The sequence below is a fragment of the Ambystoma mexicanum genome, chromosome 5p (genome assembly GCF_040938575.1).
Source record: "Ambystoma mexicanum isolate Mex_15411 chromosome 5p, UKY_AmexF1_1, whole genome shotgun sequence".
Taxonomy (NCBI): Eukaryota; Metazoa; Chordata; class Amphibia; order Caudata; family Ambystomatidae; genus Ambystoma; species Ambystoma mexicanum.
In genome coordinates, this window is record NC_090930.1 from 508278765 (window position 1) to 508305645 (window position 26881).

The 26881-nt window shown below is 44.0% G+C and overlaps 1 protein-coding gene across 3 annotated transcripts in view; it reads left to right on the plus strand.

The window, feature by feature from the left end:
* Positions 1-26881, plus strand: part of LOC138481051 (transmembrane protein 182-like) — a 498008-nt gene that overhangs the window by 247846 nt on the left and 223281 nt on the right. Inside the window, exon 4 of one of the 3 annotated variants that reach the window (XM_069612918.1) lies at positions 18983-19098. The exons of the other annotated variants lie outside the window; for them this stretch is intronic. Coding sequence (XP_069469019.1) covers positions 18983-19098 — 116 coding nt within the window. The remainder of the gene's footprint in view (positions 1-18982; positions 19099-26881) is intronic. 3 annotated transcript variants of the gene reach the window in all.

Here is a 26881-nt window from a genome sequence, read left to right on the forward strand (position 1 = left end):
AATCCCAGACACTCTGGCATAGACGGAAGAAAGAATACCATGGAACTGGAGCAGGAATATGAAGGACAAGGGACCAAAAAGAAAAATATTCCCTAAGATGCAAGTGCTTGCTTCCAACCCTGACTGCGTGGAGAAAAGGACTGAAGAGTGATGTGCGGGGCAGAGCTCAGGAAGGCGGGTCTACAGTCACTTGCGGTGGCCCCGCATAAAAATAAAAGAAGGACAAAACGTTATTTTTGAGGCTTCAAAAGTGCTACGGTCCCATCCTGATGGACGGAATGTCCCAAAGTTATGGAGGAAAGGGGACGGGACATAGGAGTAATAGTGTTACATGTTGTTTATATGGTGTATGTTAATGTATATTTATGTGTCTATTTAGATATTGTTCATTCATCACCGCCAGCAGCTACCCTGAGGAGAGGGCAGGAGCCCCTCCTCCCCTGCAGCAGCCACCATTCAGCAGCAGGAGCACTCCACGTGCCGCGGTCACCGCCATCCACGGTACCCAGCCGCACTGAAAGCCTACCTAGAGCCATCCATGCGGTAAGGCACAGATACCCTCACTGCACCTTCCTGCACCAAGAAAAAATCGTTATTCAGATGCCATCGAGCATCGAGCACGCTCTGCCTGACCTACTTTGCCTGACCTACTAATGCCGGGCGCAGCGCGGCATGAAACCGAGGCTGATGCCTCGCTGCTAGGCAACTAGCGGCCTTTTCCTTTACCCACATCCGCCAGCAGGCGGAATCGCCGGCGGCTACAGAAAGGCCCATACCAAGGTCCCTGTTTGCCCCTGGAGCCTCATTCATCACCGCCAGCAGCTACCCTGAGGAGAGGGCAGGAGCCCCTCCTCCCCTGCAGCAGCCACCATTCAGCAGCAGGAGCACTCCACGTGCCGCGGTCACTGCCATCCACGGTACCCAGCCGCACTGAAAGCCTATCTAGAGCCATCCATGCGGTAAGGCACAGATACCCTCACTGCACCTGCCTGCACCAAGAAAAAAATCGTTATTCAGATGCCATCGAGCATCGAGCACGCTCTGCCTGACCTACCTTGTCTGACCTACTAATGCCAGGCGCAGCGCGACATGAAACCGAGGCTGATGCCTCACTGCTGGGCAACTAGCGGCCTTTTCCTTTACCCACATCCGCCGGCAGGCGGAAGCGCCAGCCGCCACACGAAGGCCCATACCAAGGCCCCTGTTTGCCCCTGGAGCCTCATTCATCAGCGCCAGCAGCTACCCTGAGGAGAGGGCAGGAGCCCCTCCTCCCCTGCAGCAGCCACCATTCAGCAGCAGGAGCACTCCACGTGCCGCGGTCACCGCCATCCACGGTACCCAGCCGCACTGAAAGCCTACCTAGAGCCATCCATGCGGTAAGGCACAGATACCCTCACTGCACCTGCCTGCACCAAGAAAAAATCGCTATTCAGATGCCATCGAGCATCGAGCACGCTCTGCCTGACCTACCTTGCCTGACCTACTAATGCCGGGCGCAGCGCGGCATGAAACCGAGGTTGATGCCTCGCTGCTAGGCAACTAGCGGCCTTTTCCTTTACCCACATCCGCCGGCAGGCGGAAGCGCCGGCGGCCACACAAAGGCCCATACCAAGGCCCCTGTTTGCTCCCTGTTCGCGCCGTGGAGCGCGAGGGAGCGCCTTATGCTGAACCCTTATATATGACACCGGTCCGCTACGGCGCTGGTTACCGTTCCGCAGCACACTCATTCCCAGCTGATGATGTGCTCCTGATCCTTAGGACACATACGGAACGCCGTCAAGAAATGCGGTAAGACCCTTTGTGGACCTGACCTAGCTGAACCCAGTATGGTGAACTCACCCAGCCTGACGTCCTTTGTTGCCCCGACTGGATTTTAAGGACATTCCCCTCTCTTATTCGGGTGCGCCTTCACTACGTAGTGCCACATTTTTTATCACCATTCTAATTACGAATCACCGCCTCTTGTAAATGCTCATATGTACGCCGTGCACCATCCTTTTTGTTCTGTAGTCGCATAGCGTTTGATGTTAAGCTAATTGCTCGCAACTTGCTGCACTCAACTTGTCAGACTAGCTGAACTACTGCCCTTTGAGTCATTGATTGCATATTTGCACATGTACCTACCCAGTCAGATTAGCTGAACTTCTGCCTTTTGAGTCATTGACTGAATATTTGCACATGTACTTACCCAGTCAGGTTAGCTGAACCACTGCCTTTTGAGTCATTGATTGCATATTTGCACATGTACTTATCCAGTCTGATTAGCTGAACCACTGCCTTTTGAGTCATTGATTGCATATTTGCACATGTACCTACCCAGTCAGATTAGCTGAACTTCTACCTTTTCAGTCATTGATTGCATAATTGCACATGTACTTACCCAGTCAGATTAGCTGAACCACTGCCTTTTGAGTCATTGATTGCATATTTGCACATGTACTTACCCAGTCTAATTAGCTGAACCACTGCCTTTTGAGTCATTGATTGCATAATTGCACATGTACTTACCCAGTCAGATTAGCTGAACCACTGCCTTTTGAGTCATTGATTGCATATTTGCACATGTACCTACCCAGTCAGATTAGCTGAACCACTGCCTTTTGAGTCATTTATTGCATATTTGCACATGTACCTACCCAGTCAGATTAGCTGAACTTCTACCTTTTCAGTCATTGATTGCATATTTGCACATGTACTTACCCAGTCTGATTAGCTGAACCACTGCCTTTTGAGTCATTGATTGCATAATTGCACATGTACTTACCCAGTCAGATTAGCTGAACCACTGCCTTTTGAGTCATTGATTGCATATTTGCACATGTACCTACCCAGTCTGATTAGCTGAACCACTGCCTTTTGAGTCATTGATTGCATAATTGCACATGTACTTACCCAGTCAGATTAGCTGAACCACTGCCTTTTGAGTCTTTGATTGCATATTTGCACATGTACTTACCCAGTCAGATTAGCTGAACCACTGCCTTTTGAGTCATTGATTGCATAATTGCACATGTACTTACCTAGCAAGCTGCACTTGGACTGCCACTTCCTGGCTGATCCTACCTCTGCCCAGCGCAGAACTCCTCCTCGTCCCCTCCAGTGCGCGCTTACACTACCGCACAGACGGTTAGGGCACTTGGTTCACGATATGCGGCCACTGCCAACTGCTAGCCACCTTACTCTCGCCATCATCGTAGGGTTCATTATTGCCACATCCCTTTATCCCCCTACTCCTCCCAGCACCGTTAAGACCGACCTTCATCACCCTAGTTTACACCATCCCGCAATGCCCCTTAGTAACCCATACCTCAATGACCCTGCCCTATGGCTCCAACACTTTGCCACTAAACCCACACCTAATCAACCTTGCACATTCCAAGTCAGGAATCTTAGACTTGGATCCAGACTGCCTCGTGCCCACTGCACTCAGCACACACACGTCACCACTACTACACAGAAGTTACCACCATCCCACAGCACCATCTCTGCCAAAGAACTCAAGGGTGCCCTCATTAACGCCAGATCTATTACGGCCCACGCACTGGACATCTCTGACCTCATCACCACTCATAACCTCGATTTTGTGGCCATTACCGAAACCTGGTTACACGCAGCCTCTGGCCCACTTCTCTCTCTCGCTATCCCCAACGGTTACTCTATCCTTAGAGCTGACCGACAATCAACATCCAAAGGAGGTGGAGTCGCATTCATACATAGAAATAACATCACACTTAGAATCATCCCCAACACAGTGCTCAGTTCTGCAGAATCCCTCTCTGTGAAACTCACCTTATCTCCAACTAACACTGCTACCCTCCACCTTATCTATAGACCTCCAGGACCACTTGGCTCCTTCATAGATGAGATCACAGCCATTCTGACTGTCAATACGAAACCCAACTCTCAGGTATTGCTTCTAGGTGACCTCAACCTTGGCCTACACGACACTAAGGATCATTTGGCCTCTGAGGTCGCTATCACATTAGCTAATTTAGGACTCCAACAGCGCATTGACAAACCTACCCATATTAAAGGCAGAACGCTCGATTGGATTACTGACCTCAATTGCAACACTACCATAAGTTCCAACCACGCTTGTGCCTGGTCCGACTACCACATCATCATCTTCCACCTACCAGTGACCAACCCTCTCACCACTCCCACGATAGCTCCAGCCACTCCTACAAGGAACAAAAAAGACATCACCAGGGATAAACTTCTCCCACTCATCCTTCCTATCCTGAACAAATGTGTGTCCCAACACAACGACCCTACAGTCTTAGTAGACATCTTCAATCAAACACTGCTCAAAGCCATTGATAATATAGCACCGCTTAAATTACGGAAAGCTAAACAACAAGCCCATTTGAATTCCTGGTTCACCCCGCAGTTAAGAGTCTTACGCAAAGAAAAACGCAAGGCTGAATCACTCTGGAAGAGCCACCCATGTGACCCTAACAAAGAACGCCTCATCATCGCTACCCACAACTACAAGGAAGCGATCTTACAAGCCAAAAAGGAGACTTACAACCAACATATCACACAAGCAGAATCCAACACTAAGGAGTTATTTAAAATCCTTAAAGAATTGGAAGCCCCCTCCCCCGTTCCTGATACCTGCACTAAAGACAGCCAATGGTGCAATAACATCCAAAACGCTCTCCTCAACAAAATCACCACCCTGCAATCAAAAATTAACGCCAAACAAACTACCCTACTCACCAACCCCCCCACTAAACCTTCCACTACGCCAACGGCCTCCTTTACTCACACCCCTTTCAGCTTCACCACACTCACCATCCTCGAGGTCGAAAACATCATTCGCAACCTAAAACCCTCTAATTGCCAAGGTGACTCCTGCCCAGCACCTATCATTAAGGAAGCGGCACATGACCTCGCTCCTTTCATAACTACCTCCATCAACTCTTCATTCCTAACTGGAACGGTACCCAACAATTTAAAGGACGCATGGGTTATCTCTCTCCTAAAAAAAACGACTTTGGACCCCGAAACCCCAACTAACTACAGACCTATTACCACTGTACCGTTCCTACTCAAAATACTTGACAGAGCAGCATACCTGCAGATTCAGAACTACTTAGAAACTAATAACCTCCTCGGCTCAAGACAGTCTGGCTTCAGACCCAAGCACGGGACTGAAACAGCTCTTCTTGACCTCAAAACTCAAATTGCGGACCTTAAAGACAACGGTAAACAGGCCCTCTACTACTACTGGACTTATCCGCTGCTTTCGACTTGGTCAACCACCAAATACTATGTCGGCACCTGAAGTCCGCTGCCCACTTCTCTGACAACGCATCCAACTGGATTAGGTCATTCCTCGACAACAGGCACATGAGAGTTTTCTCACCTACCGCATCGGCCGACCCTACACCAGTCCCTTGTGGAGTCCCGCAAGGGTCCTGTGTCTCCCCTACTCTTTATAATGTCTTCACCAAACCATTATTTGATGTGCTTGACTATCTGGGTGTCACCTACACGAATTACGCCGATGACACCCAGATACTCATACCCATTACTGGTGACTACATTGTTGATTCCAAAGCCCTCAATGACATTTACCTTGTCATTCAAGCATGGATGGCACAGCACGAGCTGTGCCTCAACGATGACAAGACTGAGCTTCTCATCTTAGGCACGCAACAGAGACTTAACAAACTGAGTCCCCTGTTCGGCTCCTTTAACATTGACGGTAATCTAATTAAAGTATCTAAAGATACCAAAACTTTGGGTATCTACTTGGACGCCTCCTTGACTCTCACCCGACAAACCAATGCAGTGGCTGCTGCGTCTGTCTACACCTGCAAATTGATCTCAGCCTGTCGCCCATTCCTTACCGCCCAGAACTGCATTACCCTGGCCAGGACCTTGGTTATGTCCAAACTGGACTATTGTAATGCATTGTACCAAGGCACTAACCAGGGTAATCTTAACAAACTTCAGACTACCCAAAATAATGCCATTAGAGCGGCTCTTAATATCCCCCGATCTGCCCACATCTCAGAAACCAGGAAGAACCTCAACTGGCTCTCAGTCGCCCAAAGGATCTCACTGAAAACACTTACCCTTACATACAAATGTGTTAACCACCAGGCCCCCTCATATCTAGCCTCTCGATTCACTCAACATATACCAACGCGAGTACTTAGATCTGCACAGTCCCACGGTCTTGCAATCCCTAGATTCAAGCTTCATACAGCTGGGGGTGCCAGCTTCCCTGTCCTGGCAGCCAAGCTTTGGAACACTGTACCACTCACTATCAGAACCTTACCGTCATTTAACCTATTCAAACACAAAGCCAAGCTTTGGCTAGTTACATCTCACTAACAACCGCCCTTCTGACTCTGACGGGCCATCTGGGACCTAGCTCTACTTTGTTCCGGCACTACTGTTTTGCTTATTGCTCTGATTTGTAACGTCAATTGTATATTTTGTATATTTTGTTCACAATCTGTTGGTACCATTGTGATGATATGTTATACCTGTAATTTTCTGCCAAGATATGCGCCCGGTTGCCTTTGGGCCTGGTCTGCGCTATATAAATAAAACAAATACAAATACAAAATTGTTAAGTAGGATGTTAAATAGGGAAATGTAGAATGGGGGTTATATAGAAAGGGAATGTTACGTAGACATTAAAAGTTATGCAGAGATAGGACGTTAACTATATATATAGAGACATTAAGGAGAAAAATGGGTTAGAGAGAGGTACCCTGGCGTGAGGTATCAGTATAGTATTGCAACATGCCTGAGGCCACCTAGCAAGATGGGACCACACACAGAGGTCATCCTCTGGCCTCACACACCATGTGGCTGGTACCTGAATTAAGTTAATGCGTCTGTTACATCAGACTCACTTTAAAGGTCCCCGAAACCCCTCCTAGGAAGGGTGAGCTGATGTAGTAGGTCCCCGTTTAGTTGGGGCTCATGCCAGGGGAATCCTAGGGAATTGGAATGGGAAGAGATTTTAAAATTATATGTGTTTATCACAAATAAAAATGGGGTCCCCGTAGGGGGGGCCCTATACAAGTTCCCTCCGATGTCTGTGTCTGTTAGTCATCAAAGAACTCAGGGGTAGCCCATCTCTTGTTTTCAGCAATTTTATCTTAGCAGGTGCAACACCCCTGTCGACCCAGCAAGCTGGGAGGTGGGGGTGGTGGTATGCATGGGAAATGTCCCTGCTCTGGGGAATGGGAGAGTACGCCCTTGCTCAGACCAAGGCCAGAAAACCAAGGGCTACAACCGAAAACAACTGGCTGCTTCCACATGTGTCTCTCTCTCTCCACCCCCCATGCCAAAAGGAAAAAAAAGTACCTAGCCTCATGCCACCCTTCGTAACTTCCCTCATTTGCCTCCCTGGCCCACCCCACCATCTTCACTTCCCTGGCATGATTTCCTTTCTATTGTCACACCCCAAAAAGGAAAATAAAAATGACTTGCTGTCAGCCTCCCCTACCACCTTCAGACTTTCCTCCGCACCCTCCTGTCATCGCAGCTCAAGTGAAATCAGTAAGGAAGTCTGCGCTTAGCAGCCGGCATCTGCGGGTGAGTCAACTGCTGAGCACGGTGCTGCTCATTAACAGGTGCAATCCGTGGGTCTGTTTCTTTGTCATATGTGTGGATTCCGCGCTGTCACATAGCAGCGCGCTGCTTCTCAGTTGGCCTCTCATCGCTAGAAGCCTGGTGCTGAGCGTTACACAGGCCTTGTCGTCAGCACGCTCAGCCCCTTCTTCCTTCATGTCTTCAGAACCTTGTAGAGACAGACAAAATACCATATTGTCCTGTTGGCCGCTCACAGCAGTGGAATATTACTTTATACTCCACTGCTGGGAAGTCATAGTAGGAGACTATGACAAATAAAAAAAAACACTTCTGTGCAAAACATGAGCAATTGCTGCCACACAACCAGAGAGCAAAACATGCATCTATTTCAGCAACAAACATGTTTCAGGACAGAAAAAGGGACCGAGTGATGCAAATGAAAAGTTGTACATTGATGGAAACACACGCTACAACTGGCTAATACCTAGTGTGTTCAGCTGAGGTCTCCAAATCACATTTGATTTCCATTGCCAGCTAAGACAAATCCTGAAATTCCTTAAAAAATAACAATTGTAAAAAAGCCTCTAACTTAAGCTTTTGGAATTATTTGTAATTCAAGCAGAACCATCGGCCTATGATGAGTATAATCTCTTTAGTAAGATAACTTGGTTAGAAATCAGGATGTGTTCAGAACCATTATTGTGTTTCTTTTAAAAACAAGCACAATTGCTTTTTAATTTAACTTGATTTCTTCATAGACTACTCACTGTCATCCACATGCTCATTTTGATGCTGATTGTAGGCTACACCTTTCGTAGTTTACTACTGGTAAATTATGACCCATGCCATTTTCTTGTATTTTTTTGTGTGAAGCTGGAGGGTATTGCATACATTCTGCATCTTCCTCCCTGACTGACGCCTTCCTTAAAATTCACAAGACTCTCTGCCACCATTGATTTTGATGATATGATATGATATGTATAATGTGCCTGTACACAAGTGTTTCTAGGCGCCAATGCTGGCTCAGATGGTGGAATCCTCTTGGAATTCTGCCTGGTTTTTGCACCTGGGAACACCAGAGAAAATCCATTGAGATTCATGTAAATGCCACCTGCAATGAACAGACATTGTAAGCAGCATTTAGGATTATTTTCACAAGGTCTGTATATTTAGATTAGAAACCCAGTTCAGCCCCTTTCCCATGCAGAATAAGCATCCATTTGTGAAAACAATCAAAATTGCGAGACCTGCTTACATGCAAGTGTACACATAAGTAGTCCTCTCAGTGACATTTACAGTTGCAATCAAAATGATTGACTATTTTAATCACGTGAATCAACAGATCTGGATGCAATTCAGTAAAGTATACCCGGGACAGGGTTAATGTATAGCTTTACTTCAATGCACAAAAGATAGACAAGTGTTCATGCATAAGACTTGGTTAACTATCTTGCACTAGCTTCAGAAGATTGGAAATCATGTACACAGTTTTAAAGCAAGCCCTCAAGCTGGAGGAGACACCATACTTCTAGTAGTATCATTAGGTCAATGTGAGCCTCTCTTCATATCAGGACATTCAAAACAAGTAGGCCTTAGGGAAACATTGGGCCTCATTACGAATATGACGTAAAGATCACACTTATTGCGCATGACAGAATCACTGAGACCACCACCCTGTTTCGTGGAATTAGAGCCTTATCATGAGTCCATTCCTGTGCCTGATTAGCCTAGGTGGTAACGATCATTCTACCCCATGGAATTAGCACCAACACCCATTGACGATTGGTAATCTCTTCAATTTATTGGAGAATTAACTAACTGCCATAAAAGATGAGGAATTACTTTTTGGTAATTCTAGGAAAAAGTTGCTTGATTACTAATTACCTCCTTATGGAATGTTAATGCTGAAACTGGAAACAGCTGGGTGACCATCTTGAAAAATTGAATCCACCTAAAGTCAGACTACTCCCTGTGCCATTCAATCCTCTAACGCAAATGGTCTTGTTTTGGAATTAAGAAAAACAATCAGTCTAAGCTTGGCCAGGTGGAAGTATAGCCCTGCCGGTGTTACTGATTTAGATTTTAAGAGTCATAGCCATGTTCCATTCTCAATGACAGTTATTATCAAACTAGTATACAGGAATCGAATTGAGATTTGATAAGAAGGAGCTAAAAGCAGCTCCTGTGTATCCAGCATTAACCAGTGACCAGGAGCTACGACTGGGTTACCAGAACCTAGTACATAGCGTTCCACGAATTGAACTTCCACATGAGATGAAATTCATCACATTATCCATTATTTAAGGCCCCTTGTGCTTTAAATGTCGTATCGATGTGTACTAATATTTAGTTATAGATTGCCCCAAATGTGCAGAGTTGATTTCACATAGGTGTGTTTGTTCAGCATCCATTGGCTTGGGAAGCCAAACGTAGCTCTTGGTAGCTGTTCGTGTGACGCTAATCAGGCTCTTCTAGGCTACAAGCAGGAACTAAATTATTTCGAGCAGTGAGTACATTTAAGGTACATTTAAGGTACCTGGTACTTAGTTTGATCCCGCCTAAGTGCCCAGTGCTCATAGAACTCCTCAAGCATTCAGTGAACAAGTGCAGCTCTTGTCCCGCTACAAAAAAAGTGTCCTTTTCCTTTGCTTGAATCATTATTTTTTGTAAGTTTCCTTATTTTTTCCTGATCTCATACAGGAATTTCTTCATGGGAAAACTGCCTTTCTTAGTGAAACCCCCAACCCACAACGGTCACTTGGTGGACAACAGCATACATAAAATGGTTTCCCCATCTCTAATTGCAGCAACTATTTGGTTAGAAGCATCTAAGTTATTCATACTGATTGTTAATATTTACTCTCCCTCAGCAACGGATGGGTATAAAAACGATATTAATGTAATAGAAAGATTTTGGCATAGTTGGTTCGAGAAGTATCCCACCGGGAGGGTAATAATAGCGGGTGACTTAAACACGCCATTATTGATCAACCAATGTGAATACAGTAATGAGGAATTGGCTCGGGAGCCATTAGTTTCATGGAATGGAATGGCAGGCTCATTAATCAACCCACTCTTTAATACTTGATGTGTCAAACAATATGCATCAGTGTGCCTGGTATAGTATCAAATGCTAATGTAAAAATACTTACAAAAGTATTTGCAACCAGGGTGTAAAATGGATGACAGGTTGTGTAGACCCCAACCAATCTACTTTCATCAAATGTTTCACATGTTCAATAAAAACAAACATATAATTAATGCATGGCCCACCCACTGCAGCTACTCTAGCTGTGAGGGACGGGTAGTCTGCTGCAGTGCAAGGTAGCCACACTCCTGGTGGTTCCAGTGCTCTTGTCCCCCTGCCTTTACTCTAGCCGTGCTGAGGTGAGCACTTTGAAGAAACTGAGTGAAAGGGCAAGGGCAGTCTGCTGCTGTGCAAGGAAGCCACACTCTCGGTACATCCTGTGGCCCCACCTCCTGCAGATACTCTACCCGTGCTGAGGTGAGCCCTCAGCAAATCCAGAGGGAAGTTTGTGATAGTGAGTGGAGGAGGAATACACAACACAAGATAACACACTGGCATATGGACCACACGGGTGGGATTATGAGGGACTGCGACCACTGCTTTTATTGCCTCTGGCTTTCTAGACTCTAGAGACCCATCACAGTCTGCTTGGCAAGTACAGATCTAGCACTTCAAATGTTTACCTCCACATTGGGCCGAGATGAGCCTTATTGAACGTTTTGTATTGGATATTTTTAAACTAAGCTATTTACATTGTAAGCCTTGTTGACTTTTTGAATTGATATTTTAAACTGGAGTATTTGGATTTTCAAGAAACATGAAATAGAGGTCAACCAAGTGGTGGCTTAATTTTATGGGTGAGCACTAAGTTGAATGCATGTATTGTACAATTGGAAATAGATTATCTTGATTTACAAGGATTGTATCTTGAGCTGCCTACAGGCAGTATCTTTCGACTATTTATTATATAATCACCCATATGGTATTAAATGGATTGACATCTTGAATAAATTGGGCCACCTTTTGAGAAGGTGGTCTGATAAAGTTGGGGTAAAACCAACCTCCCTTTATTTGTGTGATTCTAATCTAAAATCTGAACCAGAGTGTGAGAGGAACCACTTTATTGAATAGGAGGATCACATCTGGGCTATTGCCTCCCTAATTCCACCTAGAGTCAAATATCAATATGAATCTGCACTTCAGACAGTGCAACATCTTTTAAATCCAGGTGTTCGTACATGTAATGCTAAAATTACTGGTGATATTTTACTTATTCCCACCTACCATAAGTTCCCTAAAGTAAGCCACATTGACTATATTTGAATATGCTTGTCCGACTGGAAGTGTGTGCCGAAAATGGATGTCCTTCAAAGAAGTGAAAGCGATCATGGGGCTGTTTCCGTCACAATGTTAGTAGGAAGGACAAGATCGTAATGCAGCAATGTTTGAGTAAAGAGTCAGGTAGTGTAAACAGTAGAAGACTAAAATGGGATGAATATGATCCAGATTTAACTGCACCAATAATGTACAGTGGTTTGTTACTTATCCTCAAATTGTTGTTGGGTGTTCCTCAGGTGGATCCCTTGGTTACATGGAATTTGTGTGAGGAAAATGTGACTATGTTTGTACTCATGCTGTCTAAACCTGCTAAAATAGTCTCAATGTTAAAATGTTACAGTTTGATTAAATGTAGATAATGCCTCATGGCTGTGCTGAGGTGTCATGGTGCAGCCACTCTTGCCTTGCATGGTTCAGTTTCATTAGCGAGCTTGAGGATATTAAACTTTAAAGATGTTTGGCTAAATCCAAATAGCGTTACCACAGTATGTGAACAACTGATTATTTATGTACATGAGGAGTAATAACTGTCCCTTTTGTGGCAATGCCATCAACACTTTGTAATACTTGCTTTATATTTGTCTGTGTTGAAGACAGGCAAGAGATTACATTAACTGACACCTCGGCAGGGCTACAAAGTGAATAGCTGGGTGAGACCAACCATCCAGATGGCTTGTTAACAGCCTTGTGGAATTCAAGAGGATTTAAACACTTGACTGCGAGAGGGGATGTCACCCTGGGTGACTATGACCTGCTGTGCCTTCAAAAAACATGGCTGTGCCACAAGCTAAACCTTGATGGTTTCATAGTGTTACTCAATCCGGCAAAAAGAGGTCAAAAGGGGAGGCTGGATGCCGGCCTATTAATTGCAATCAGAAACCAACCAGAAGACCTGTTTAACTATTATAAATGTCTACTGGAATCCAGGAGCGACTTCTGGTAGATGACTACATCGAAAGGGTGGCAGCCTTACTCGATGAGATGTACAGTGAGGACAGCCCGGGATACATCATCTAATGTGAAGATTTAAACATCAAGTGCTTAAACAAAGAGGGGTGCATCATTTGCAAAGAGACCTACAATCAAACACCATCAGAAAGCAGTTGGTTGGCGTGGTTCCTGTTAATGGACACTAGTGACCTTCATATTTTAAATGTACACTCAAGAGGAGACATACCAGGCCATCCCTCGTGGTCATAGGATGGGCTAACCAGACTTATTGACTATGTCTTTGTTTCTAGGGCCCTTTTAGATACAATACTGGACTTTAGGGTTGTACACACTGTTAACAGCAACCACAATCTTTTAATAATGTTTTGGGGATTCAGGGGCGTCATAAAGAGTTAAAAATGACCCAGTATGTAATAGTTTCTAATGGGAGCCCACACCTTAAGATGACTAGAGGGCATATAGAATCTCTGTTGTTCAAATACTCAGAAATGATGGCTCAAATAAGTCTGAAAGAGGGGGAAAAATGGGTTGAGCATGCCCCTTTGTTCCTCTGCTTTACATCTAAGAAACATGACCAGGGTGGGGATCAGAATGGACACCGGCATGCTTACGATAGCCTACTAGTATAGAAAAGAAGAGGACTGAGTAAGCAAAAACCTCAAAGTCCTCTGATGTAACTACATCTCCTAAGGTGATCTCAAAAAAGTATAAAGCATGGATCCATTGGCACAAATCTAAGATGCTTCAAACAAACATGGAAAACATGCTGAAAAAAACCCGAGAGAGATCTGGGAGCTAGTAAAGAGCCTGGACACATCACAGTTAGCGGTACAGATTAATACCGTACCTGAATATACTTGGGCAGACCATTTTAAAAACGTGCAGGACCACTGTCGAAGTGGCATAGCCCTCATAGCATAGAAAAAATTAGATCAAAGTTAAACAACATCAGCAGTTCTATAGAAACGGGGCCAGATGGAATAACTAATGCTATGCTAAAACAGGAACGGGATGCTTGTGCTAACTTTTTACACACCCTTTTTGACCAAATAGAGGAATCAATAACTATTTCAGACTCATGGAGGCAGGCTATGATAGTGCCAATATTCAAAATATTCAATAGTGACAATCCAATAAATGATCGCCCTATTGCCCTGATGGATGCGATTAGTAAGGTTTTTGGCTCATTGCTCTTCACTAGGTTAAACGAGTGGTCCGCAAAAGAAGGCCATAATGATGTATTTCAAAAGGGGCCTGTGCAAGGTGTAGGAACCAGTTTGAATATCATGGTATTAAACATACTCAAAGGCAGGGCCTTTAAAGGTAAATCCAAGACATGCCTTGCCTTTGTGGACTTTGTTCGGTCATTTGACCGAGTAGGTAGGCTCCGGTTGTGGGAAAAACTGTCCAAATGGCACTGCCCCGGGTCCTTACTTGAATCACTGAAAGCTCTCCACACGAATACAAGCATCAAAGTAAGACTGAATACTGGGGGGATTTTGGCATGCTCCACAGACACCTTTCAGGGCCTAAAGCAGGACGCCTAATGGCACCAGCGCTCTTCAACCTTTTTTTGTCTAATGTCGGTAACACAGTAAGCCAAGCTAAAGGTTTCCCCCCAAAACTAGGAGGAAGACCACTCAGCTGGCTCCTGTATGAAGATGACCTTGTTCTATTGGATCAAACTGAGGTTGGGTTACAGCGGCAGCTAACCAAACTGGAAGAGTATGGGAGGGAGAACCATCTGTTAATAAACACACAAAAAACAAAATATCTTGAATTTAGATAAAGCAAAGAAAAAATATGTTTTGAGTTATGTTTGGCAATTGGGGCCTGCAATCATGGACCAAGTGAGATCTTCTAAATACCTGTAGAGGCACCGACCGAGAGAATTCTCTGAAGCAAGGCACTAATGCTAACTAACCATGCAAGAAAAATCGACAGGAAAATCAACAGGAAATTTGGTTGGCTTTCCCTGCTGCCAGTTCTAGACTTTTGTAAATCAAAAGTAATAGTGATATTAACATACAAGACTGAATATCTAATTTTTATACCTGTGAATATGTGCTCTGCCCTAAAAGGACAGTTCTGGAAACTGGTTTTTGCAGGTCCCAAAAACCATACCTATACAGGTCTTAAGACAAAAGTGGGGACTGGTTTCTCTAAAGGCACTTGTAAAATGGAAGAAATTATCCCTTTTCAGGAAATGTATCCTGGAAGCCACACCAATGATATTCGAGATCCTTAAGGTAGAGGTGCAGAAAGGTCATGAGAATGCTTTGAGGAGTTGCGGTTCGTCCTGGCATGATAACTATGTGTCTCGGAGGAGGACCTGAAGAAAAACTCAAATAGGGTAAAAGAAATTATGGGAACTCGACTGGAATAAAACTGTCGAGGATGTAAATAAATTGCTTTACCATATACGCAACAAAATACAGGCAGTCGGTCACACACAAGATACCTGATTAAGTTTGCGAATAGTACCTACCGAGGCCAGTTTATGAGAATTCATGTGAATCTTGTGCCTTCGAAAGAGGTCATGTCAGAAAAACAACAATTGGGATAGAGGGACTTGCAATGCCGGTGCTACAAAAAGTAGACCTCAGTAGAAACCTTAAATCATGTATTATTATATTGCACTGGTTTGACTAATGAAAGAACATTGCACTTTAAAATATACCTGGAAACAACTAGCACTTTATCGCATGAAGAGTGGTGGATGGCTTTACTAGTTGGGGAGAATGTGGGTTTGGTTTTAGCCACTGTACAATTTATAATTAATTAAGGATGAACCAACAGTATGGGCTCCAACATTATGGCTTTTGTTCTAAACAATTCTCAAACATAATAAGGTCTCCCCCACTTGACAAAATGCAAAAATAATCCCAATTTATAAAATTGGAGGGAGAAAGGACACAGGAAATTTCAGGCCGATTTCCCTGCTGGATGGAGTGGAGAAAGATTCACCAGAATTGTTTATGAGCATCTCCAGGAGTGGCTGACGCAGGGAAATGTGATTGACCATCTCCATGCTGGATTCTCCCCCAAAATAAGTACAATGGACCATGCCTTCCGCTTCCATTTGATCATGCAGAAATACACAACTCTAAAAAGATGAAGGTATTCTCTGTGTTTATAGATCTTAGGAACGCATTTGATTGCGTGTCAAGAGAGATGCTGTGGAAAATATTGATTAAAAAAGGGGGGTACCCGTGGACCTATTATGGATTATAAACCAACTTTACTCCAGTAACACTACATCAGTGCATTGGGGGGAGAACTCAAGAGATTCATTCAGGGTGACCAGGGGAGTGGGGCAGGGATGCGTCCTCGCCCCCTCCTGTTATTACTATATATTGATGAATTGGTTCGCCACATTAGATTGAAACCCCTGGACTATCCAAGGCTGGGTCATGATGTGGTTCTGATACTCCTCTTTGCAGATGATGCAGTCCTATTATCCACATCGATGCGGGGGCTTGCGACCACCCTCGTTGCCTTTGTGCATACATGCTTGGAGCTTAATTCCAAGATTAATAGAGGGAAAACTAAAACATTGTTCTCCCATCCAAAGTTTAATAAATTCATGAATCTCAAGATGAACATCAATTGTTCCCCCCTTGAACAAGTGATCCAATATGCTTACCTAGGTGTAAGATTCAATGACCAATGTGATTGGTCATCGTAGATGCATAAATCCAGTCTAACCGTGGAAAAATATGGGTGGAGTAATCAGGAGATTCTTCCATACCCATGTCCAAGGTCCCATTTCACCTGCCATAATAATGTATACAGTGGAGGCTAAATCAGCAGTCATATATGGGGCAGAAATTTGGGGCTATTCGGCCAACCATAAATTGGGTTTGGTACAAAGATCTTTCATGAAAAAGTTACTCAGGCTGCCAACATCATGCCCGAGTACCCCTATTTATCTAGAATTGGGCCTCATGCCTATGCAGAATGAGGTTCTAATTAGACAAGCACTCTATTGGCTGAGGCTGTGGTTGGTCCCGGAACGAAAAACATACCATGAGGTTCTCACTCACATATTGGATGACGAGGGTGGTAGATCCTTTCCTTGGTTGCAACATGTTAAACAATCCTTGATGGAAATAGAATTGGGAGATCTGTGGTTCAATCACTCTGGAATTATGCTAGGTGATGTGGCCAAAGTCAAGAATGCCTCGCAAGAAATAACTGAGGTTAATTTGGCCAACGCTTGCACTGGGTTGTCCACAGGAACAACATATTTGTCTGGAAAATCGTTAATGGGGTTTGAAAAATACCTAGATCAGGTTAATCCACAACTTGCATGTAGCCTGTATATGAGGTTCAGAATCTCCCATTTGAATTTAGGATGTCACACAAAAAATGGGAGCCAAATGAAAATTTCCTATGTCTGGTTTGTGGGTCCGCCAAAGAATCCCTGAATCATTTTCAATTTTTTTGCTAGGGCTAATGCGTGGCTCGTGCATGTATCTAAAAACCATATCTAATACACACGGTATATGTCAAACAGGTGATGAACCTTTTGCTTTTTCAGGAGTAGAGACAATATAAAAGTAGTGCTTTTTGTAGCAAGCCATCTCCATCAAGACTGGCGAAAAAGAGCAAAAACGACGTTCTGAGATCTAAAACATATGCACTTTATTACTCTTCTTGCACTTTATGATGTTGCTAGAAATACTTGACTTTTAACTAGCATTATTCATTTGTAAACATTGCAGCAGTTATCACGTGTTGCTGACCCTGAGTATTATGAATTACGAAGTATTGTTTTTAGGTTTTTATTAAGGCTATCTGTATTTTTATCCCTGCATTGATTTTTAACATATATGAATCCTTTGTAACTACTATGCACATTGTATTCAATTTTATATATGTATTTATGGCAAAAGCCCAATGAAATGAAATCAAGTGAACAATTTTATTTTAAGTAGTGTAAAGGATTATGGTTTTAAGGAAAGACTGATGATTGTATTTTACATAAAGGGAAATATTAAGGATGAATTTTGTTAAAGGTTGGTTAAATGAAGTTTATTTTTAAAGATGGAAATGTTGAGGATGTAATTTGCTGAAGGTTTGTTATGAACCAAAATACAATAAATAAAATAAAATACACATGAACTGATTGTCACTGAGTGTGACATCCTTCTGAAATGGGAGAGAATTCTAGCAAAATTCGTATCACTGGATGGTGGCAGGAAACTAGATTCGGTGGCTCTTACTTAGCATACAACACACATGCCATTGTCTTGCATCTACTAGTACTAGGGAGGAGAGACTGCCAAAGACTACTTTGCATGATATACACCCTCTTCATATTCATTGCCAGTGGCTAGGGAAGAGAAATTCCCAGGCATGTTTGGATGTAGGCAATTATATTGAGTGGCGGAAACTGAGTGTGTAACACCCATGCCATCTTATTGTGTCTACTAGCACTAACTAGGAGAGAATCACAGTGACCTCCTTGCATTACATAAACAAACATGCAATTTCCTGGCTGAGTAGGTGGGAAACAAAGCAAAACAAAAGGAGTGATGACTTGAAGTTTTTGAATGAGGCATTTCTCTGGGCAACACTCCAGACTATCGTAGTGCAGTCTCCCAACACATTACAGAAAGGGAAAACACCATATGCTAATCAGGCTTCATCCCACACCACAAAGGGAGTCCAGCCCAAACTGCTTGTTCACATCACTGGCATAGCGGGGGCCCCCACAGCCCCCATGGAGCAGCGGTCCCTGGAGTTGTCGTGGGAGGGGGCCCCCTCAGACCAAAAGGAAAAAATAAATAAAAGAAAAAAGAATTAAAAATTCTAAACCGAAAAAGTCAATTGTTTCTTTTTGAAGTCACTCTGCCTTCATAAAGAAATTATTTCTGCAGAAATAATTTCTTTATGAAGGCAGAGTGACTACAAAAAAAAACTATTTCTTTATGAAGTCTGAGGGCTACCCCACTCCATGACATGGAAGCCTCCATAAAGAAGTCACTATGTCTTCATAAAGAAATGATTTCTGTTCCGGTTCGTCCCTTAACGGAAATCCTTTATTTTTTAATTCAGAGTGACTTCAAAAAGAAATAATTTATTTTTGAACACTAGGGCTTTCTCCTGCCAATGACACAGAGGCCTCCAGAGCCTCTGCAGATGACGGGAACAAACGTTTCTGGCTGATGCAGGGAGCTGAAGCTCTCGTGCCCTGGACCAACAGATTACAGGTAAGAAAATGTATTTTCTTTAAATGTGTGTGCGTGCATGTAAGTGTGCGTATATACAGATATATGTTTATAATGTAATGTGCATTAATGAGTGAGTGCATGGTGTATATGTGGTGGCCTGGGTATGTCTCTGTGAGTATATTGTAAAAGGGTGCACACTTAAATGCATGAGTGGCTGCCTGGGTGTACCTGTATGATGAATGGGTGTACACTTACATGTATGGGTGGCTTGGTGTGTGTTTGTATGTGTATGGTGAATGGTGAGTGTGCTTGTGTTCAGGGGTGCTAAAAACCCAAGATTTCGGTGGGTGGGGGAGTAACCCTTCAAATGTTATGAGAGGCGCTAACTTCATAGCCAATAGGGGAATGGGCAAACTTATTTGTGTGGTGACATCTAACTTCCTTACACATTCTTTTGAGACTATTGTAGTGCAGCTTCAATGTTACAAGCAGCTAACTCTCTCCTTTAAGTCTGGAAGCACCCACTTACAGACTGTTGTGAGAATGAGCGGTCTCCTGTCCCCTCTCTACCCTTTCTACCCTTCAGGGTGTGGGAGGGAGATGGGATGCGTGGGGGGGGGACAGGGAGTGTGTGATAAATCGTAATGGTAATCCATCTCCAGGTGAAGCAGGCATGATATGTGGTGTTAGCGGCCAGACAGGCATTTTGGTGCAGCCAATCTAGTCATTTCTTAGTTTGGCCTGACTTTTCTTTAACTGGGCATCTCTGCTAAAGCAGTCCTGCTAAGTTTAATTACCTGGCTGGAATGGCATTTGGTGGCTGCCAGTTTAGAGGCTTCTTACTGTGGCATTGTATATGTATCTGGGCATCTGTGATACAACAACCATGATATGTGTTGCTGCTTTGACTGGCATTTTGGTGCAACCAGTCTAGGTATGTCTAAATGTGGCCTGGCATGCTTTACTGTAATATGTTATTACTTGTCTAGACTGGTCTATAATGTGCAGCCAGTTGGAAATGTTTTCATTGTGGCATGGCATTTGTAATGGTTGTTTGTCATTTGGTCGAATCTAAATGGTCGACAGGACAAATGGTCGACACCAAAAGGTCGACAGGTCAAATAGTCGAATTTTCTTTTTTTTTGTTTCAAATTTCCTTTTCCAACCCTTTTTTTTGCTAAAAACCCCTCTTTTCCTAAACGAAAACCTAATATATACATATATAAATTAAAAAAAATTCGATCATTTGTCCTGTCGACCAAATTGTGTCGACCATTTGTCTGTCGACCATTTGACTAGACACCATTTTTAATCGCAAAGCATTAATTACATGTAAGAATGAATGGTCCTGTGCACTGTTGGTGACTTGCATTTATTGGATGTTTGGACTGGTGTTACCCTACAATACAAAAGCAAATGCTCTGGCTTTTTACCAGAAAGTGTTCTGTATAATGCATTTAAACACATGTATATATATCGCTCTCCTAGTACAGTGTGCAGCGTACCCCTGCAGCAGCATGTTTGCGCACAAGCGTGGTAATATATATATGGCCTACAGTGTGGTGCGACATGTGATTTGTTGGCTCACTGCGGGGGGGAGGGCAAATCTTGTGTTACGCCACTAGGTCACATCCCTTCTGCATGAGACCACAAAGAACCCAAAACCTGTTTCAGCCTTATTAAGATTCATTCAAAACCATTCACTCATCACATTTGTGGTTATAGTTTCTCTCTTTAAGTGATAGAGGGTATGCCCAAACATGGGTGCCTTGCTCGCTGTACCATAGGAAACTAAGCTTCACCTCATTGATGAGACCCAACAAAGACAAACAATGTCTGGAGTTGCTTGTATTTCCTTGAGGAGGACACTTGTCCTAGCAATTCATGGTGGTCTGCTCCAATTAATGGCATTTCCATTACTGATCTGCATATGGCTGGTCCACTTCTGCAATGGCACAGACAGGCTAAGAATGGTTAAGTGGGAAGTTAAAGTGGTTAATATCAATTCAAAAACCTCTACCCATCACATAATTGGATATAGGAAGGACGCATAACCCTCATGAGTGCCAACATTTTTGGAGCACTGAAATGTGCCAGAGGGAGGTTGACATTGATCTATAGAATGTTGTACCTGAGAGACGGCAGTTGTTGTGTTCCCCATGGATGCCATAATTGTGCTTGGTAACCTGAAGGTACTATTGTCACATTCAGTATCAACTTCTGCCACACATCCCTTTCATATGCAAGATAAAGTAATACATGCACAGTTATTGGAGCTAAACGAGGAGCAGGAGGATGCTGCTCAGTCCATTGTCGCTGGGTAGAAGGGGAGAGGTGCGGATTGTGTGTATTGATGAGCTGGGAGAAAAAACAGACAATGCAGAGGAAGTTACTGGTCTGCACCAACACAATCCACATCCGATGAGTTTGAGAATATGATGATGATAATGGGAAATATACATGTTATGAATGTTGTGATTGTCTGGTGCATCACATGTAACTAGAACCACTGATACTGAGAAGGACAAACAAAGAGGTACAAAGATGGAGGAAATTAAATGATATTCCTTCACATGTGTGTTTGAAAGGCAGCATAAAGGATTTGTAAGTTAAACATTCCACCACTAATACCCCCACATGTGTTAACTGGCACAATGTATCACTCAATGAGATACTGCCATTTGTATACATGAAAGAACTTAACCTCAATCCATTATGATAAGCTCTCATTATTTGGTTGGTAAGGTGGATACAGTGTGGTTGTTGAGGGAAGTACTCTCAACCCTGCATGGAGTAGCTACACATTGCCTCAGTGAAAGATAACATTAACTACCATGTGGAATCCATTCTCAACCCACATTTCAAGATTAAAGTGGCTTATTTTCAGACATGTGTGCCAGACGACAACTATATAAAACCAGAGAAAGACACAAAGTTTAAAACAGCAAAGATGCACTGATGTGATATTTTGAAAATACACTGCATGAAGGACAGAGGTAGGGAGACAATACAAATACATGTGTGATCAACAGAGCAACAGAGATGTCCAGAACATTCTCTGCATCACTGGAAAGCACCTTCCTCTTATTTTCAGCCAACTTGGCATCATCTGTAAACACTAATGATAGTAATAGACTAGAGAGCCTGTGTGATGAACTCTTCATTGAGTAGGGAATATTCAGTTTGGCTCGGCCTACAGGAATATACAGCACATGTTTAGCAGCTCAGGTGCTTACTTCCTGACCCATATCACATGGATAGGCAGTTAATGTGCTCAACAGCACTTCTGTGAGTAGCCATAGAATCCATAAGATATCCCTGTACCAGTGTACAGTCTGAGAAAGTATTTGGTGCTAAGAAAAAAAAGTGTCTTAATCTATAAAACACTTGTGTCTCCTGCACACCAATGTACTGAAAGCAGTCAATAAAGACACAAGTCACTAAACAATAATACAGCAAAAACTTTCAAAGAATCATACATTGTATTCAAAATAAAAACAATAATCATTAGGCCCAATCACAAATAAAATGCTATAGCACAATGTGTTTCGGTCAACTACCCTTCTTCAGGAGCAGAGAAGAATTGCATCTGTAAATATATTAAATGACATCATAAATATTCACATAGATTTCAAAGCATATAACATATCTAATAAAATGAGATAAAGTATACATTTGATTCACTCACCCTATTACTCAACAGGAGGTAGTATACTTTTTACAAGTGTCCCGTAAAATGAATGAGATAGTGTGTCCTCTAGTCGAACACGATGAAAGAAAAGATCCCCATGTATGATATAATAAGAACAAATTATACTGATTTTACCTGCATGAGAGTCAAACCCAAAGAGTGTAATGTAGATAACTAAATTGACATGCAAAGTTAATGTCCCTAGCTATAACATCAAAAGCCGCCCCAAAGAAGGTGTAGACAACCGACAGATCAAAACACAAATCAAAATCAGTGCATACGTAGGGTCACCAATCAAGTGAGAAAAATAATCCCAACAATTGACATCAACATAAACCGAATTAAACAAGGTGATGATGTCATGGCTGCCAATGTCTAAGGATCTCTCCCTTGACCCCTCCTCACCTGTCTCTTCTGATGAAGTGTTCCTTGTCTCTGAGGTCCCTCTCCTTCGGGAAGTCACCTTCTTGGTCTTATTCTTGACCTTTACCCTCTAATCGTGCAGATAAGGACGGGCTCCGCTGGAGGCCACCTTTGCAGGAAACAAGTTCCTAACCAAAAGGGACCCCCATCTTGTGACAGGGTTGGCCACCAGAAGAGTCTCTTTACCAATTCCACCGTGTTCTTTAAGCCCTTATGACCTGCCAGAGGCGGCCCATTGCACCAGGTTAGCACCAGCATCCGCAAATCATCCGTCGGGATGAATAGAGCCTTCTTATGGTACAATAACCCATCGTTCTGGATCAAAATGGGGTTTCTCCTGTCTTCGTTCTGGATCCCATCTTGGTCTGCTTGGAAGAACCTGGAAACCACAGCAATAAACTTCTTGTTGGCCAAGAGCAGCTCTCTTCCACCGTGGATCTCCTGGGTAACCTCCTGGCTTTGGGATAGAGCGTCAGCCAAAGTGTTTTGTGAGCCAGGGATGTAGGTGATCTGGAAATCAAACTGTGAGAATAAGCCCACCTGGCATGGCTGGTGTTGACACATTCCATCTGTTGGAGCACTCGAAGATTTCTGTGGTCAGTTCTGATGATGAAGGGCTCAATAGATACTTGTAATACATGTATCCATTCCTCACAGGATTTCTTAATAGCCAGCAATTCCTTCTCCAACACCGAATAGTTCCTTTCGCTGGGTGTCAGTGACCTGGAATAGTAAGCAATTGGGTGTTCCAAACCATCCTCCGTGTTTTGTAGAAGGGCGGCCCCTATTGCACCATCTGAGGCGCCCATCTCCAATATAAAAGGACGCGACTGATCCGGTTGAACCAGAATCGGAGCTGATGTAAATAATTCCTTGAGATTTTGGAAGGCTTGGATGGCTGAAGAATCCATATGAAACTTGACCCCTTCCTTAAGTAAGGCGGTGATTGGAAGAACAATCTTGGAGAACTGGGGAATAAATCGGCGATAGAAATTTGACAGACCCAAAAACCTCTGGACCTCCGGAACACTCGGTATTCGAAGAGACGTAGGGGAGTCCTAAAAGCGGTCTTCCATTCATCTCCCTCCTTAATCCTAAGAAGGTGGTAAGCCCCCCGGAGGTCTAGCTTGGTGAAGATGGTTGAACCTTGCACTGACTCTAATATGTCCTGGAACAAGGGCATAGGGTTCCTATCAGGAAGGGTAATCTTATTGTGGTGCCTCTCTTGGGGATGAAGAATAATGAGGCTCCCCCGGATGATCGGGATTCACAAATAAGGCCATTCTCAAGGCTTTCTTCGAGGTATTCCTTGAGAGCCTTACTTTCCGAAAGAGAGAGAGGCGACATTCTTCCAAAGGGTACTACTGCTCCTTCTTGCAACTCAATAGAGCAATCCTCGGGTCTATGAGGTGGTAACAGTCGAGGTACCTTGTCCTCGAATACACCAGAAAAGGCTTGGTAGGCTACTGGAACACTCAATAACACAGTTGATGGAAGCGAGGTATCATGACCCACCTGTTCTTTTTGTGAAGAAACAATTCTTGTGACAATACCCAGAATCAAAACTTAATGTATTGACAGACCAGTCAATCCGGGGATTGTGTCTCATTAGCCAAGGTATCCCCAAGAATTATTGGGAAGTGTGCGACCCTGATGACATCAAATCTAATCAACTCTTGGTGCTTCCCCATCAGCACCGGTATAGGTTCAGTTTCCAACACAATGGGACCAGAGGTCAGAGGAGAGCCGTCTACTCCCTCCACCGGAATGGCTCAGTATTTGTTCAGTACAGGTACTCCATGTTCCCTTGCCCAGGTGACGTCAACAAAATTTCCTGCAGCTGCACTATCTAGCCTAGCTAAAACTTCCACAGTCTTCTTGGATGTCAACTGTAGCTGGACAAGTTAAACCATCAGTCTGGAATCGTCAGCTAATCCTGTTGCTTGGGTGTAGTATCAAGGTTTTCGTTGACCTCCCCCGATGTCACCCCTGCACAGACTTGGGGGAAAGCGTTTCCCTTCTCCCTCGGAGGGACATCCGAACAGTTGCAAAGCAGGTGTTTAGAGGACCCACAATACATACAGGGGCCTAATTCTCATCTCCTCTTTCTTTCTTCTGGAGTGAGGGGGCCCCTAGCCGACCCGATCTGCATTGGTTCTTTGGAGGTTTGTTCTGTCTTGGCTATTTCCTTTAAGGAAGGAGGGAGGTCATGCAAGGGAGAGTATCCTCTTTGCCGTCTCTTCTCCATACGTCTCTCATTTAGGCGGAATTCAATCTGTAAGGTCAGGGTTACAAGTTCCTGAAAGGAACCAGGTCGGGGAACTTGTGCCAACTCATCCTTGAGATCTTCATGAAGTCCTCTTCTAAATATGGTCTGTTGTGCGAATCTGTCCTACCGTAATTGGTAGCCAACTTCTGAATTTTAGAGACGTAAGTCTGATCATCAGAACCCCCTTTTCTGACATCAAGCAGGGCTTCGTATGATGCAAATACAACCTCAGGTCGGTCAAATCTTGATTGGAACTGCTGTGAGAACTGGTCAAAATTCAGTAATGCTGGGTCATTGTTAGTCACCAAGGGGGTGGCCCAGGCAAACGCATTTCCTACCATATTGGAAATGAGGAATCCCACCATAGCATTATCAGTCTCAAAGGCCTTAGGTCTGAAAGTGAAATATACCCGGCAGGTGTCCATAAATTCCTTCCAAGACTTGGGATTTCTGTCATACTTGCCAAAAGACAGTGGCATGGGAGGTAGATCTCCTCTCTCCTCACTGCACGCGGCCACCTGCTGTCTTAAAGTAGTGTTTTCGGCCTGCATATTCTGCATTTGAACAGTTAACCCTTGAATGGCGGCCACAAATTCCTGATATTGTTCCAGGGATGCCATAGGGGATTGTGGCCGTTGTATACTGTCGTGGCTGGCAATGTCTAAGGATCTCTCCCTTGACCCCTCCTCACCTGTCTCTTCTGATTGAGTGTTCCTTGTCTCTGAGGTTCCTCTCCTTCGGGAAGTCACCTTCTTGGTCTTCTTCTTGACCTTTACCCTCTTATCGTGCAGATAAGGACAGGCTCCACTGGAGGCCACCTTTGCAGGAAACAAGTTCCTCACCAAAAGGGACCCCCAGAAAGCCCACCTCAGGTTCAGGGGAAAAGCTTCTTCGGCACCAAAAACCCCAGATGTTCCACAAGGCAGGCGGAGGTGTGCCACGGCAAGCCTCAATGATGTTAAACGGCCCAGATGGTTTGGACCGTAAGTATGAGACAGGTAAGTGGAAATTAGGTAGATGAAAGTAAAAATGAGTGAATAAGAAGGTTGCTAGAGTAAGAAGGCCAGAATGGCTGCAGCGCGTGCAGGAGCACAGGTGGAGGAGGAAGGTCACGGCGAACCCGGAAGCGAGCCGTGAGAGGGATTAGAATGCAGAGGAGCGAAAGATCTGAAAAGCCAGTATCAGTAGAGAAGGAGAGAGCAGCAGGGAGAGGTGCGCCGAAAAAGGGGTGGCGGATCTCTAAAGCAGAGTGAGGCAGAGAAATGAAAGGAGCAGCGACTGAGGCTGCCGCAAAAAATGTAGGCGAAACTCGATACTGGAGGAACTGCGAGCGGTTAGGGAACCAGAACGCCAGCGGGTACCATGGAGCGATACAACGCACAGGACGTATGCTTCTACGTGTTGTTATAGCAACGCCGTGGGGCGACGGCCATTTTGGT